The sequence below is a fragment of the Embiotoca jacksoni genome, unplaced genomic scaffold (assembly GCF_022577435.1).
Source record: "Embiotoca jacksoni isolate LCO1_2020_lvr unplaced genomic scaffold, fEmbJac1.0.p SCAF_9, whole genome shotgun sequence".
Classification (NCBI taxonomy): domain Eukaryota; kingdom Metazoa; phylum Chordata; class Actinopteri; family Embiotocidae; genus Embiotoca; species Embiotoca jacksoni.
The window spans coordinates 5,867,019-5,884,491 of NW_027185447.1; the positions used below are offsets into that span (position 1 = coordinate 5,867,019).

Consider the following 17,473-nt stretch of genomic DNA (forward strand, 5'->3'; position numbering starts at 1 on the left):
ATATATATATATATATATATGTGTGTGTGTGTGTGTGTGTGTGTGTGTGTTATGGCAGAACAGCATGTCATTTTATCCAGCCTGTGTGCGTGCGTGTGTCTTTATGAGTGCAGATGGAAGATAAATTGTACAGCCTTGTTCACTTTCCTTGTTTCAACCTTATCCTCGCTCTGTTCAACAGTGTTGCTAAACAACTAGTGGTTCCTCACAGTTAATGCATTTACATAGTGTGTCATGTGTTTCCATTAATAAATGAAGTTAAGATTTTTCACCAAGGCCCATTCAATGTTGGATAAAAGAAAACATTTTGAGTATTTGTTTCTGCCACAGTGTTTGCACCTGAATGTCACATTAAAGCATCCAGAACAAGTCAACTTCTCGTGCTCACATAATGACAGTGAAAATGTGGGAAACCATATCCGTTGTGTAAAATTTGGCATGTGTCACTTTTTAAGTAAATGACTAACTGAGTAAATAACACGGCTCATATGTTGTGTATCTCATTTTGACCACTCAGTGGGGCAGTTCCACAGAAATACAAATGTTGAGCAGTAAGTAGCCTTTCCACTACAGGTGAACATGTTGGATTAACAATTTACCAGCTGATCTCACATTGAAAATTGAAATGAAAGTGTGTCTGTTGGTTAATGTGACCACTATTTAGAGTGCTTTGTTTGTGACCAAATAAAACATAGAAGTGATCAGATCTGATAAGATGCAGCCGTGAAAAAGAAACACAGCCATAATAAACAGGAAGATGACAAACCAATCTGTTATAAAGAGTTCAGATCTCAGCTCAGCCCTTTGAAAGCTTTGCATTTTTAAATGCTGCCCAGTGTTTGAAGTTAATTACGAGAAACATGTTTTTGTCATGGTTCATTCAACAGAACATGTAAATGTTATGACAGGTGTTTGATTTATTAACAGGTTTTCTATGTACACACACATATGTGAAGCTATGGTTGGCATCAGTCCACTATGATGCTGCTGCTGGCAGCGTGACCTAACAGGAGTTAGTCAGACTCTTTGTTTACAGCATCCGTCGGGGGAATAACAGATTGCCACACAAGGTTGAAGGTTTAAAGTGAACAGCATTTGTTCCTTAAGATCATTATATGATTTGAAGAAAGAAATTAAAGTTGTTGTCTCATAAAAGAAATGGTTATTTCACATGTGGTCTCGTAGAAAAGCATCTGACACACCATTCTGTTGAGGTAAAACTCTGGGCAAAACCATTGGGTTTTTAAGGAGGTGAATAGCTGCATGCTATGTTCAACAATAAGAATACATTCAAGCTTGTTTAATATCAGATGTACAAACAAAATTGAAACTATAAAATGAAAATGAAAAGACATCCGATGTACATTTTTGAACTAGAACTGCCAACAAGAAGCATCATCCAGCACCAACTTCATTTCCAACAGGCAATTAATGGTTTACACTGATATGATCACATCAGTACTGTATACAATCACATCTCAAAGCTGTTACTGTTTATTTACAGATGTTGAATACAGTATATTTAACCTGCTACACAAACTAATGAAATTAATCTGCTGACAAAAAAAACATCCCCTGACAAAAAATAAGTTGAGACTTTCCTCAGTTAAGATACAGAAAACAAAACTATAATCTACATAATAAACAACCATAAAATGCACTGCCGTGTAGATGAAGACATTTTAAAAAGTTGCTACACAGAGTATTTTTTTTCAACATCAGCACATCTTTGGCAAATTAATTTACACATTTAGTGCAAGACCACTGTTGTGATGACCAATAGTCACTGTTTCACACCAGCTACGTTCCTCATAGTGTTTTATTATAGTCATCAATATTATTTATTTTAGCTCTTTTTAGCTCTTTTGTTTCTTTTGTCAAAGATTTCCTTTTGGATTTAAAGTCTGACCGTGTACAACAGTGTAAAAACAGGTATGAGCCACTAGAGGCTGCCAGTCGTCTCAGCAGTAGACTCTCTCTAACATATAACACCAATGTGACAAAAGCATGTACTGATAGCTGATGTTAAAAAACAAAACATTGCAGAGTTAGAGCACTGGGATTTTTTTTTATTGACTATACCTAGTGGGTGAGTGACAGATTAAACATTTTTATTATAGGTTTCATTGGACGTCATTCCCTGTTTAAAACCACTTAATATTATGCTTGTGTTTACGTAAGAAATATATTTATTCAGTTCTCTGTAGAAACGTGTTCAGCGAGACAGAAAAAAAAACAGTCTGGATGCACACAGGAAGAAAATGTTGTGTTTTTCTTCCTTTTTGAACAGACACAACATGACGAAGTCTGTGTTGAAAAGAATGCAAAGAAACACATCTTTTGTGTAAATCCAGCCTCATGTCTTCTTCTCTGCAAATGACTGGAATAAAGATCATTTATATCTTACAGAAGCTCCCTTTCTGCTGCACCCTGAAGATGAACATTTTGAGAATCCCTGCAGAAGTCAAACACAATGTGGGATTCCTGCAGTGTCACATGAGGAGCTCTTGTTGCCGTGGAATCTCAACTCAAAAGAGTTACGATCACCTCAACCAACAATCATTTAAACAGTCAATTCTGTTCGACTCACAGAAAGCTGTCCTCACTGCCGATAAATGAGAAGCCATTGAAGGCGTTGTTGGAGCTGGTGCTGGCGTTGAACTCTGGGGTCTGACTCACAGAGTTAGGAACCATTTCTCTGGTGAACTCCGGATCAATATGCTGAGTGTCAGCTGGGCCTCTCTGAAAGATCAAACAACTGTAATTGTATATATACTGCCTAGTAATAATATGTATTATTTATATGATGTGGTGTCCTGAATATTAAAGTAATAAACGAGGATGCACTACAATGATCTTAAACCTGCAGTCTTTCTGTTTGCCTACAGCATCACTACTCTAGTGTTGGATAAATTGTGAGTGTCACAAACCTGGTGAGATGACTCACTATCAGGAATTGAGCCACACAATCTGATTAACATTTAGAAAGTCTAGAATAGCCACCCGATTGAATTATTTCATCCCTGTTCGAGTTGACATAGCTAAACCAGAATTTCGCCCGCTCGGCCGGCAGAAGTCTGGTGTGCTTGATCTGACCATAAATAATATCCCGTTTTTCATTATCCAGCCAGTGGGGGCATATCTCACCAGATAACAGATTTAAAAGCTACGTATACTGAGAAATACATAGATTTATCTGGCGATGATAGGTTTAATCAACCTTTTCTGAACTCGTTTGGCAAAAGCTTGACTGTGACAACATTTATTCATATAAAAACATCATGCTCATCATGGTTTCGGTGAGACTATAAGATTCATCTAAGACATCGTCAAAGTTTATTTTTATGAAAATCCTCCCAGAACTGAGTATAAAGGTCAGTTTTTGAAATTTCAATACATACTTTTAAGGTTATCAGGATCACATATTTTCTGTTGCAATGGTAATATTAATAATAGTGACTAAAGTAGAATCACTTGACAAACACACGGCATATAACAGGTCGTGGCCAAAAAAAACATCGATCCACCATACGGATGCTTCTTGTTTTTTTAATTGAATAGAGGCAGAATATAATATATTTTCTTGTTTGTTTTTGAAGTATTGATTGAGTCATGGCCAACCCAACAAAGAAAAGCAACAAAATGGCAAAGAGAGAAAAAAATCAGGGGATTTCCTTCATTTAAATTTTCAGTAAATAATAATAAAAGACAGGATAAAGACACTTGAGGTGGTTTTGTTGGTTCATCCCAATAGAAAATATGTTGCAAGATGAACATATCGTAAGTGATTGTGGAGGAGATATGTGACAAGGCACACGAACGCCTGGGTGGACACACAGCTGACAGAAGAGTAAAAGACGAGCAGTTGAGCAGCTGACAAACAAACTCACCACATTGGGGTTGTAGGGAGGAGTGATTCTCTTGTGATAAAGGTCGTCCCAGTTGATCGGGGAGAAAAAGACGTGGTTCTTTATTTCTAACTATAAATAAAAGAAAGAAAAGTTACCCACGAGTACATACCTGTACAGAGTTAAACTCAGATTTTTCATTGCTTCAGAAAAGAATCCACACATTTATCCCATAGAAGGTCACACAAGTATCATAATCTTCTATACTTTTAGGGGAAGACAACACCTAATGCTTAGCTGAATCCATATTTAATGCAGTTATCCTTTCTCTAAGGTGAGGCTTATTTGTTGTCTTTTTCAATCTGCAGCAACCGTGGAAAGACATTTATTTTAACATGACACACTCACAAAGTCTGCGATGGCCCCGAGGCGTCTGTGCTGATCCTTCTGGAGAAGACCCACCATCAGAGAGGAGACGGCACCAGACTTCCCCGGAGGCAGCGGCAGCGGCTTGTGGAGGATCCCGTCGTACATTTCACCAACGTCACGGCTATAGAAAGGAGGCTGATGTAGAGGGATGGGCAGAGATTAGTATAAAATGAAGCATTGCAGTTTAACATAATTATGTAAAGTAAACCTAGAGTTTTTATAGGTTTGACTACCTGTAAGGAAATAGAAAATTAATCTTAACTTTTATATAACTGTGAATCTGCAGTGTTTACCATCAAGGATCTACAGGTTGTATTTTGGGTATGCGTGTGTGTGTGTGTGTGTGTGTGTGTGTGTGTGTGTGTGTGTGTGTGTGTGTGTGTGTGTGTGTGTGTGTGTGTGTGTGTGTGTCTTTAAGACCAGTAGGTGGAAAAGGATTTAATCAAGTTCATTTACAAGTCATTTCAAAATAGAAACATCATGTATGTGTAAAAAAAAACCCCAACACAAAACACAATCCACTGCAAAGTTTAACATTTTACAAAAACTTATTGTCTAAAGGTTTTTGTGCCACTACAAGTCAAAACTGTTCTTTGACCATTATCTGATTTTTATGGAAGATAACTATGAATAATAAGTTGAAATTTCCATTTGGGACTTTATTTTGCATATGGATCAGATTTACACATTTGCAGATATTTCTGGTCCAAGAGGGTAAATTTGAATAATAATCCTCTGATCATTCCATCAGCACCACATTAATAAATTATCGTGGTTTTACTGGTGATTTCTCGGCAGTAACTTTTTGGAGTCTCAGCTGGTTGCCCAGCAACTTTTGATAATAACAAGAGGTGCCAATAGGTTGGACAGAGCCAAGCTGGCTGTCCTCTTCTTTTTCCAGTCTCTGTGTTAAACCATGTTGCTTTATATTCATCATGCAGGCATTTGAGTCATGATATAAAAGTATAAAAATGTGAACACACACAGGCACGAACAAACGAACAAACAAACAAACATACCAGGCTGTAGATCATCTCATAAAGCACTGCTCCCAGACACCACCAGTCCACTGTCCTGTCGTATGGCTCCTTACGAAGAACCTCAGGTGCCAAGTACTTCGGAAACAACAAACAGAACAAAAATCAAAGACAACTCTGAAGAGGCAGATTGACGAAATGTAAAAAAAAATAGAAAACCCACTTTCTACAACTGACTTTTATAATCTGAATGTCACCAAGTTTGTGTCTGTATTGTCACTGTTAAATCTATTCCACCCTTTTTTTAAACTCAAGTAATGGTCAAGTTTTAAAATAGATGATGTAAGCAACAGATTTTTGTTGCAACTACTTTTTAATGTGATGAAATGCAATGTTTATGAATGTGCATGTATTTTTTTTGTACTTCTGGAGTCCCGCAGAAAGTGGAGGTGGTTGTTTCCGGCTCTATGCCCTCTTTACACAGCCCGAAGTCTGTCAGCACCACGTGGCCCTGCACACACAGCATAAGGGGCAAATAACAATGAAGGAGTTCAAGTTTACAGCTGGAAAGCACTGATGCTAACGGAGTGGATCCTGACTTACCTGAGAGTCTAGAAGAATATTCTCTGGCTTCAGATCTCTGCAGTGAACAATAATGGTTCAGATTGTCAGCGTGGAAAGTGAAATATTTGTGAACTGATCGCATATTTCAATATATATATATAAGGGCGTCTGTCGGACCTGTAAACGATGTTTAGAGAGTGAAGGTAGCCGATGGCGCTCGCTACCTCTGCTGCGTAGAACCTCGCTCTGGGCTCTGAGAAACACCTCTCTCTCTGCAGGTGGAAGAACAACTACAGAGACAGACAGAGGAAGGGTGGACAGATGAAGAACATGAGGGGAGGAATGTAAATTATATTTTAAAAAGTTGTTTGAAGAGCAGTGATTGATGAAGCAAAGCGACAGATGGAGAGAAGAAACATCAGAGAGCCAGAAACCTTTTTCAACAGCAACGGTTGCCCACATAATATGCAAACAAAATACTAATTAAAAGAAATTTCCAGCAACACTTTTCAGCAGAAAAAGCAAAACAAATTGTCTGTGAAAAGTGTCTTTGGAAACACACCAACAAGCTGTCTGGTTATATTTGATATGTGCAAATAAAGGATTTCTTGTTAGGATATTGTTACAGTGCAGCTTAAGAAGATATGATGAGAACCAGGTCTCAGTTTATGTACTGTGTGGACACCAACGTTAGAAACGTATACAACATAATAAAACCAATGAATCTTGTTTTAAAACTGTCATTCATCTGAAATCTGTTTCACAAGACAGTTAAAGATGTTACATGAAGTACGTTTAGATATCAAAGCAGTAGTTTGATAGTTTAGGAAATGTGCTTATTTGTTTTTTGTTGCAGTCTTGTTGAAAATTATAGCTGGATAGGAAGCTAATTCAAGCTGTATTAGGCGGTTGGCACTAAGACTGAAAGCTGCTTTTTTTCAATTTGTATACATAAAGATAACAAGACTGCATGTTAATAAACATTAGAAATGCTTGTGAGTGGATTTAAAAAAAATCTTTGGACAGGCAGTCTTTGTGCTAGGCTAGCTGTAACTTCTTACTGTATTATCTGAACAGACATGAAAGTGGGGATGAACAATTCCTTTGAGGCACTATTGTAAAATGATGAGTGAGTTTGGAACAACAATACAGGTACTTTAAATGACAGCATGATTAAAAGAATGACGGCATCTTTCTGATGACTGCATTGTCACCACTCAAAATGTCTCTTACAATAAATGATACTGTAAATCCTGTTGCTTCCTGTCAGCCAGTATGTTACTAATTTATCATGTGCAGTGAAGGCCATTTGTGTCATAAACTCACTGAGCCAATTTCTCCAGAAATCTGATAAATCTATAAAGTCTACAAGGTGCTAATCTTGTTGACAATGACCTCATTTACTACGGAGACCACTGAATGTTAATGATGTTGAATGTACCTTCAACGACTACACGCTAAATGTGATATCCAACCTGTCACACAGAAATTGTCAGTGCTAAGATTAAGCTCATTTAAGTGATGACTCATAACATTTCCACCAAAAAAAACTTGAAGCACATTACCTTGAACTTGATTTATAAAAAAACAATAATTTCATGTTCGGTGCCAACAGTGACATTTCATTGTAATTCAATTTCGGAAGAAGTTTGTATCTGAAAAAAAAAGATTTTCTGTTCATTTATGTATTTAGTTTGTGTAAGACATGTACCTCTCCACCATTTACATAGTCGAGGACAAAGTACAGCTTCTCTGCAGTCTGAAAGGAGTAGTGGAGCCCAACCAGAAATGGATGTTTGAGACTCTTCAGCAGCACATTTCTCTCTGCCATGATGTTCTTTTGCTAAAGAGAGAAAAGAGAAAAATAAAGTTGGAAATAGGTCGTTCACGAAAATATGAGAAAAGAAACACTCCTTTGCATTCTGATATTTTTTTGATGTTTCAAAAAATGACCTTAAATGACATTTCATCACCCTGTACATGTTTTAGTTGAATAATCTTTGGATTTGAGTGTATACAGTTCAGACAGGGCATAAAAACTAGAATTTTGAAAATTGTACACATTATTAAAATATCAGTTAATAGTAATATTAACATTATTTTGAGTGACGTAATTTAATAGTTCAATAATGTTTTTAGTTAAACAATTCTTCATATAAAGGTGTCATGTATCACAGAAAACTGTGATTCAGTTCGAAAAAACAGAATCTTTGTCATTCCTGTACAGAAACAGGAATAAACTAAAGTACAGTAGAATCAGTCAGTAAGAGAGAAAAAGGTTTTCTGTGCAGCTCCACAAAAAAATGTGCACGACAATTAAAGAGGAGGCAAGAGACTGACAGCTACACCTGCAGTGACCCAGGAGAATGAGGGAAAAGGTCACCATGCTCAACTGTTTTCTTGGACTTGGAAGACAGATGTTTGCATTTTCTACATGTCACTTAAAGCCTAGAAGAGCATAATGAAACAATATCTATTACACAAAACAACGTAACATTAAACTAGAGCAGAAGAAAAGATTCAAAATAAACGGAGGATAAGTGTGTGTAATCAGATATTCTCACTGTGTTGTTGGACAAACACAGAAGTGACCCAGTTTGTTTTCTGGACAGATCGTAAAATCTGTCCTTTGTACAGAACAAACTGTAGATTAGATAAGATTGAGATTGTGTTGCTGAGTCAAAACACTGTTTACTAATAACTCTCAAAGACACTCACACACACACATTTTCCACTTGGTTGACTTTCAGACATTCTCTACCTTCATCTTATCCAGACATTATTCAGTATTGGTATATCTATAAATGCATTTCAAAACTTAAATGCCCTGATTGACAACATTGAAGGATTGTACTTGGCAAGTCTGTATCGATGCATGTGTTTATGAGCAACTTCATATTTTTCCAAATATTCTGCTCTGAGTGGAATCAAATACATTTTTTTTTTAAAAAAGTAAAAAATGTCTCTGAAAAGTTGATAATAACTTTTAAGATGAATATAGAATATTTGAACTTGGGTTTGGTTTGTGTTCTTGTGGGTACTTGTGTTCATTATAAGCAGGTTAAAAAGCTTTACTATGGTTAGAGAGGGAGCCCACCTCTTTTTTCTTCAGGATGATCTTCTTCTGCAGCACTTTGACGGCGTAGAATTTGTTGTCAGCTTTGAGCTTGGCGAGCAGGACCTGCGTAAAGGCTTGCTTATTAGCGTCTTGTTTAGTAAATATTCTGCACCAGCATCTCGACGCGCTGCTGTCAGGCCATTACAGAAGTGCACACAACACAGAAATGTGAGCTGTGGAAACAGATGATAGTGAGAAATCTGAGAAGTGTGTTGAAACATGGGGGGGAAAAAAGGGTCTGACACCACCCTGAGGCAAATAAAAACACTGACGTTATTTTTATGTAGAGAAACTGAAACAACGACATTGAGAGTTAATTGTAAACCCTGAGTTATATTTTCTAGTATTTGGCTGTTCTGTGGGCTGCATGACGTTCAGGTAACTGTTAGAAACCTCAAACTGTACAGTTAATGATTCATGAAGCTGGCAGCACATTTTATTCAGACAGTCGTCCGCAGGTAGATTTTCTGTGACCCTGTCTGCAATGTCAGCAATAGCTCACTATCGCTCTCTCCTTCTTATTCTCTCCTTCCTGTCCTCACAAGGTCAGTACGATAAAATCCCCACACAGCTAGGTCGATGTATCGAGAGTATCTATTAATTTATATGACCCATCATTAATACCTTCGTTTGTCATTTAATCCCCTTAAAAAAAATCTTCACGGAGGAGTGTCTGCAAGTGAATATGTGAACTGAATGAGTTACGACAAGGAAACTGCTGAGGGAAAAAACAGGAGACGTATCCCACAATAGAGAGAGGGATAGATAAATAAGTAGTTGGTTCAGTATTACCTTTCCAAAGGTTCCTTTGCCAATGACAGTCAAGAAGTCAAAGTCAGTGGGCCTGCCACTGAAACAAGAAAGTAATCTATTAAGTTCACTGGACTGTTTGGCACAACAAATTACATAATAAGCTCTGAGGCACTTTATTTGTAAAAGCTTACAAATGGTAGAACAATAAATAGAGTAATGTGTTAAAATGTGGACTTTCTCCTCATGAATCCACGTCATGATACATGAGACTATAAATAATTAAAGGTGCTGTTTGTAAGATTTTCTGATCTGATATGAATAATATCTGATCCATCAAAGACAGTAGTAGTTGATTTTTGTTTGGTTAGTATAGCTGTATAAATGAATAAACATAGAGGAAGCTCCATGGTGGTCAGTGAGCGTGAAGCTACTTACTGTGGGTTTGCTGAAGGTCCCAGGTTGACATCGTCATGAGGAGAGGACGGTGGTGACCGCAGCTGGAAAATATAAAAACAAACACAATTAGGCAAAAAAAAAGAAAAAAAAAAAAAAGAAGAAAAGAATAGATGATGCAATTAATTATCAAAATAAAAATGCATTAAATCCTCAGAGCAGACAGGAGATGTCATTAAACAAACAAAAAAAAAATCTGTGCATCAGACAGGTTGAAGAATCCTGAGTAGTATTTACAGTAAAAAAGTCACTTTAATTCACTGACGCCACTCAACATAATGAGGCAGTAAAACAGATATGTCTAGAATTACACTGTAGCTGATATTATATTCATATCAGTTCCAGGTCCTTTTTGAAGAGTTGTACATCCACATTGAATAACCAGATAACAACTAAGACCAAAATAAAAGGAAAGAGGCAAAACATCGTCTTCTTTCCCCAGTTTTGTTGCATGACAGCAATCATATAGTAACGCAAGTATCACGACGAAGTGTGTAACACACTCATCGGTCAGCGTCACGTTTTGCCTCACTCCAGGCGTGAAAGGTGAGGTGGTGGTTTGGGCTCCAAAACTCATCTGGCTAGGTTTGGTATAAGACCACAGTTTAGGTTAAAATAAGTTATTTTTACATGATTGACATTACATACTTAAGTTACTTGACGTATGTTATGAAAGTTAAATACATAACATTATGTAAGTAATTTACTTGCATAATTTCAAAGAAAATACGTGTTGACTTTTGCTTTCTCACGCACTCAAAGACCGATGCACGTTACTCCTTTACTGTAAAAAAAAAAAAAAAAAAGAAAAGAAAAAAGGAACAGGTGACCTTAAGTTTATCAGAGTCTGATGTTTTTTTTTAATTTAAATTCTATGGAGGGTTTTATTAGAAAAAAAATCTGCATAATCTGGTTGTAAACTCCTGTGAATCTCATATCTTCTGGAGATTGAAATTGAAAAGACGCTCAATGTTAAAACGGCATCATTTAAACTGGGACAAACAGTCCAAGGGAGAAAAATCGAAGGAACACCACAAAAACATTCATCATTTTTGTTCTGAGACAGAATCTTCTCCATCATGTCGTCACCGAGGAGCAACGGCAACGAGAATATTCAGCCTGAAGAAAAAAACACGAGGATCTGAGTCACTGCTGCATATTGAATAAACACTGTGTAATTACAGAACTTGTGAATAAACCAGCCCACTGTTACAGATCATACGTTTGATCTATTTATTGAAGTTCAGTAATTTGGTTTTGTATTTTGCAAGCCATCATACTGTCGTTGGAGTATAGATATCAATACGCACATAATCTGGTCTAATATGACACCACATGAAAGGAAACTGAGTGAACGACGACACAAACAACTGAAAACACTTCACATCTCTCGGATGTAGTGGTATTAATAGTTTGCTCACGACATTTATTGAACAAACAACTTATTCTTCTGCAAGCATGTTTCCAATGTCACATGGTGAACCAGACTGTGGCACAAAATGAAAGAAAATTGATACACTCACATTACACTGTGCCATATTGTATTCACCTCCCACTGGAGACTCAGCATCAGTGTTTGACAGACCTGTGAGAGGAGAGGAGAGGAGAGGAGAGGAGAGGAGAGGAGAGGAGAGGAGAGGAGAGGAGAGGAGAGGAGAGGAGAGGAGAGGAGGGGAGGGGAGGAGGGGAGGGGAAGAGGGGAGGGGAAGGGAGGGGAGAGGAGAGGACAGGAGAGGACAGGAGAGGAGAGGAGAGGAGAGGAGAGGAGAGGAGAGGAGAGGAGGGGAAGAGGGGAGGGGAAGGGAGGGGAGAGGAGAGGAGAGGAGAGGAGAGGAGAGGAGAGGAGAGGAGAGGAGATCATTTTTGTGTGTGTGTGTGTGTGTGTGTGTGTGTGTGTGTGTGTGTGTGTGTGTGTGTGTGTGTGTGTGTGTGTGTGTGTGTGTGTGTGTGTGTTTGAGTTTCCGAACTGACTGCTGACCTCAGTATGACAGCCTGAGGATCCACAGGAGCTGGTAGTTCTGGTTTGTAAGGTACAAGCTGCTGGAACAACAGAAAGACAATAAGGAACATTGTGTACATATTGTATATTGTGTGTGTGTGTGTGTGTGTGTGTGTGTGTGTGTATGTGTGTGTGTGTGTACTTGTATTACTTATATTGTAGAGACATGAATGTTTACACAGTTGCATTGTGAGGACTCGCTTCTCTTTTAGGGTCTGAAAAGCAAGTCTCTACAACATAAATCATTGAACTGTAGTATTGAGGTTATGGTAAATGTTTGGTAAGTAGTTATTATGGTTATGGTGACGGTAGGTCTCTAGAAAATGAATGTAAGTTAATGTAATGTCCCCTCAAGTGTGTGAGAGAGACCTTGGCCATCCTGTATGTTTTTATAGATATGAAAATGACATATCAATATTTGCCATGTAAACATGTTCACTGACTAAACACACACACAAATGAAACAAAAGTCCCATTTATTAGAGTCCACGCTCTTCCTCCAGAGATCCAGGCCTGATTATCTATTTATAGACATAAAACCAAATCAAGTACCAAATCTGACTTTTTTTCACCACTTTTACAATCAGATATAATTTTCTGTCATTTTTAAGTCTGGTGGATATATTTTGAGGCCACAAATATAAATCGCACAAGTTGAGACAGTAATATCAATATCGATTTCACCTGGCAAAACCCCCCCAAAAAAAACACTTATACTAATAACAACAGGAAGTTATTTTAGTGAACTTAACGCCAAAATAGAAAAGAATCTATAGTTTTAACTTCAAGGCAAAAGGATTTTGCACAGCAAAGCTGTCAATTTTACCCAGTTGTACCTTAGTTTGAGACCTTATTTTGACATAAAGATCGACTTGAAGAAAAACACCTGGCTGACAAATTTAATCGGGATACAGCACCCAGCTGGAGTTTATTTATTTATTATAAAAAAAAAAAATAACATAAAATGGTAAAAGCATGCTGAGTTTTCTTTGCCGTTTGGATAAAAAAAAAAACGGTGCAAATTAAATGCATTTAATTTGGCTGAAATTAAGGTGAATTAATCTGAGCCCTCACAGGAAAGGAAATAATAATAAGTACAGGCACAGAGGGATACACAGAGAAAAAGACAGGAGGTAATGATCACCCACTTGACAATTATGATAAGCTTCTTTTAATCTTCCACTGGCAAGTAAAGCTACATCCGGACAAACAACTGCTCTCTGTTCAAAGGTTTATTCCTCAGAGGAGACAGGGGACCCCCTTAAACTCCCAAAATCTGTACGGTACATCTGACAGGTTGAAGAATAAAATCTTGTCAGATGGATTCAACACAGCTACTACAGAGGCTTCTCGGAAATATCATAACTTTCTATGAAAGTAGAAGAAAATGTCAACCAACAAGCTGGTGATACGAGGGAAAAACGCCTCTCAGCTCAGACAGAAAAAAACAACAAAAATGACCGAAACACTCTGAAGACCAACAACAGCTGAACTCCGCAGACGCCAACAGTGACATCACGGGATATCACCCGTACCCCCAAAGTATCAGACTATCATACGTCTGTAATGGGATATTCAAAATATAAGAACAGCAACACAACAAGCTCAGTGATGAGAAAAGTTAGTGCACACACATTCTCCGCCACGATTTATCTCTGTAATATAGGAGTAAACGAAACAGGCACCGATAAAAATCAGAAGAGACAGCTCACCTGTGTGCAGAGGATGAGGAGATCAGTGTGAAACAGTGAACTCACTGCAGGACTCTGAGGAGGCTCCAAACAGCGCAGAGAGGCAGCAGGCTGAAGCTGATCTGAGGTCAGTGTGTCTGTTTCATGGAGGAAGGTCGGCAGGTCGACTGGAAGAGTGAATCATTGATGAAAAGTTAGGCGGAGCAACGTCACAGACTTTCTGTGTGTGTGTGTGTGTGTGTGTGTGTGTGTGTGTGTGTGTGTGTGTGTGTGTGTGTGTGTGTGTAAAAAGTAGAGGGTTGGCACTTCCGGACTCTGCTCTTTACTTTCAAAATAAGACTAGTAGTCCCAACATTTTGTACACATTTTTTTTGAATGAAAATGTATGGAAATATTGTTTATAGAAATTACATGCATTTTTTTTCACGGAGGGTTATTATTAAGTTATTATTAAGTTAGATACGAAGACAGAGACCACTGCACCTCTAAAGGAGTATGAAACTGGAGCTTTAAGATTCAGATGAACAGCTGGCATCGCTCTGCACACAATATACATATATACAATGTGGGTCGGCACAACATAGTTATATATGCCCTGTTACGTCATGTAAAAGTTTTATATTCTGTTCAACAAGTGAGATACAATTTTTATTTTTATTTTTTTATCAGTAGCAATTATAATAGCAGCTGGTAGTTTTTTCTGAGCTTGGCTAGGTTACCCAGGTTAGCTAGCTTCACCTCCTGGATGTAACAATGGCTTTGTAATTAACACTCATGCGAGCAGTGACGTTATTATTATTATTATTATTATTATTATTATTATTATTATTAGGGGAAAAAGGTTTAAGAAAAAAATCCTACCCGACAGGCTGCGTGTCTCTCAGGAGTTATTTGGGCGATTCTTTCAACTTAGACTTGGAAAACATGTGCTGGCTCACAACACTTATTCACCTTACTGCTGCATTTTATTTAAAAAAAAAAAAAAAAAAAAAAAAAAAAAAAGCCCCATTTAAAAACATATCAGGAGTCTTTATTTGATTCATATTTTTTTATGCGAGTGATATCTCAACCTTTTCTCTCATTGAAAATTCCAGATTCACGCAAGTCATTTGAATTTAAAAGTTCACAAAGTCTTCTACTTCACTGAATTAATTCATGAATATTAAACTACTTAGCTTTCAAACTAGTAGTGAGGTCACAGATGTACAAGTCTTACGCAACCTGACTTAGTGAGCACAGAGAGACGGACCAAAATCTGCACATACACTCCTCTGCACGGCGAAGCTCAAACATACAAATGATATGAAATAATACCTGTACACCTGCTGCTCCTTACTGCACCAGCTAAAGGTGTCTTGAGGGCTCTCAGGTAATCAGACGCCTGTTTTTCTGGCCTCTGCAGTGGAACAAGAAGATAAGCAGTGAACGCAGAAAGGGCGTGGAGGGAGTTGTCACCACCACAGCCAACTGTTGACGACAATATGGTCGATAGGGGGATGTGATACAAGCAAAGATAGTTTATAGTCAATAGTGCCGCGCACACAAGACCTGCACAAGCACCGGAGGTGCAGTGTTTGAATCGTCTCTAAAATGAGAGCAGAAGCAGAGGCCTTCATCAGACAAGACAGTTTTGGACGTTTATTAATTTATATGGATTGAATGACATTTGTGACCCAAGATAATCTTGACACGCAGGCACACACGCACGCACGCACACATACACACACACACACACACACACGCACAAATCCCACCAGAGAGACACACAAAGAAGTAATATTTGAGATTCCAAGAGCCCTTAAAACGTTCAGCTTTCATCTCACAATATCAACTCCAAACAGTAAATTGAACCAACTCTTGACATAAAATGTAAACATATCGGAGAGCACAGTCTGAATGGAGTTTCCATTACATGTAAACTGCAGAGAGCTCCATTGGCTGGATACCAAATACATGTTTATGGTGCTAAAATGTGGATTTCTGCACTCTCTAGTGACCAAGTGTGGGAATATCATTGTGTGAAGTCCATTTGGATTTCACAGTTGTGCTAAAATGCCAATGCAAAGAATCATTTTTTATCTATAAAGAATTAAAAAATAACTTCAAATCTTTTGCATATAGAGATAAAAACTCAAACTCTGTTGTTTCTGGTCTCTTATTGTAACTCAAGAGCAGAGGATAACATTTTAAACACTGCAGCTCCTCTATCACTTGAATTTTAACAGTACAGTTGAGGATAATTTTGAGGCAGTGAACTCAAATGAGTAATACATAAGAATAAAACTGCCTTTAACATAAACCTTTCCCCCCCCCAACAGTCTGAATAAAGCAGCTCATTTCATGTTCATTTTATACAGTGCAACAATTTGTCTGATATATAACTTGATAACTGAATACAGTACTTCTGTCTTAACTTCTTTATTGCACAAAATGTGAAGCTTCCAGGAGCTTCACTGACCAGCTTCATTTACTGCATTTAACTCCTTTAACTTTTTGCCCTCATTTCCCCCAGTCCAGTCCTCCCATCATTTTCTTTTTTTTTTCTACATGTCTTTAATTCCTGTTAGCACATCCAGTATTTCAGTATTTTTTACGAAATTGCTGGATTCCAGTTTGAGTCATATTTTCTTCACGTGTCACGTCAGGGGGTAACAAATTGATTGTTTGTGTTCAGGCTTCTCTTCAAATCTGGCCTCGCGTAAACTTCTTTCCAAGTTGAGTCGACCTCTCTAGAGGTGCAGCCTCAACTGACCTGTCACAGCTTGTGTCAGCAGGTTAAAGTACAGGTTTCACACCATGGCTGCAATCAGCAGCAGGACGTTGATGCTGCTTGCACAGAGAAATAAAATGAAGCAGGTCAAATCAACAGATGTCCCTTCTTTAGTACATCTTCTCTGTATTGATATAGAACTTTTAACACCTGAACTTTTCTCATTTCAGCTGTTTCTTCTCAGGCTGAAAATACGTGGCTGGAAATTGACCTAACTTAAGGTTTTGGCCGAACATACAACATACATATCGGAGCCAGAGATGTTTGAAGGTTTGGTAACAATCGAACCCTGAAACTGAACCAAACACATCAGTTGTAAAAAACACCAAACTCTGAAAACTCCTGACTTTCAGATTTAGCATTACACAACAGTTCTCCCAAAATATAACTATATTTTAAAATGTTCTTCCAATTCCCGTTTTCATCCTCCCTTAACCCTGACTGGACCGACCAAACCCCCCTCCCCTCCCCTCCCTCCCCCCTCCCTCTCTCTGATGGGTACAGGACACCGAACACATGAAAAAGGGGTCAGGGTCTTCTCCCTGCAACGGAATGGATTTGGCACATGATGATTGGCGGCCCGACGCCCCCCCACCTCCCCCCTCGCCACCCCGCCCCCCCCACCCCGGTGACCGAGGGTGGGATCACTTGAGTCCCTCGTCTGTGCTCTTGAACATGAGGATGGCGTTGGAGATCTTGAGGGCGGGGCCTAGCTTGATGCTCATGATCTTCACGATGTCGGTCTGGGTCAGCAGCAGGAAGGCCTCCCCGTCGATCATCTGAAGAGGCACAAACAGTGGTGGCGTCACTGGACATGGAAAAGTTTGTTTTGTCTGGTTACTCCATGGTTACTAATGGAGTGGTGTACGAA

General features: G+C 38.4%; 1 protein-coding gene across 1 annotated transcript; it reads right to left on the reverse strand.

The window, feature by feature from the left end:
• Nucleotides 1-1,285: 1,285 nt before the first annotated feature.
• sgk2a (serum/glucocorticoid regulated kinase 2a) lies at nt 1,286-17,082 on the reverse strand. The gene is made up of 15 exons (XM_069140442.1): nt 15,147-17,082; nt 13,854-13,999; nt 12,121-12,179; nt 11,666-11,727; nt 10,125-10,186; nt 9,729-9,786; nt 8,916-8,999; nt 7,530-7,661; nt 5,996-6,108; nt 5,858-5,894; nt 5,679-5,765; nt 5,297-5,392; nt 4,257-4,412; nt 3,891-3,980; nt 1,286-2,742 (listed from the first exon to the last, which is right to left on the reverse strand). Exons 4-15 carry the CDS (start codon nt 11,678-11,680, stop codon nt 2,587-2,589), a joined length of 1,086 nt encoding a protein of 361 aa, XP_068996543.1. The 5' UTR covers nt 11,681-11,727; nt 12,121-12,179; nt 13,854-13,999; nt 15,147-17,082; the 3' UTR covers nt 1,286-2,586.
• Nucleotides 17,083-17,473: the final 391 nt, after the last annotated feature.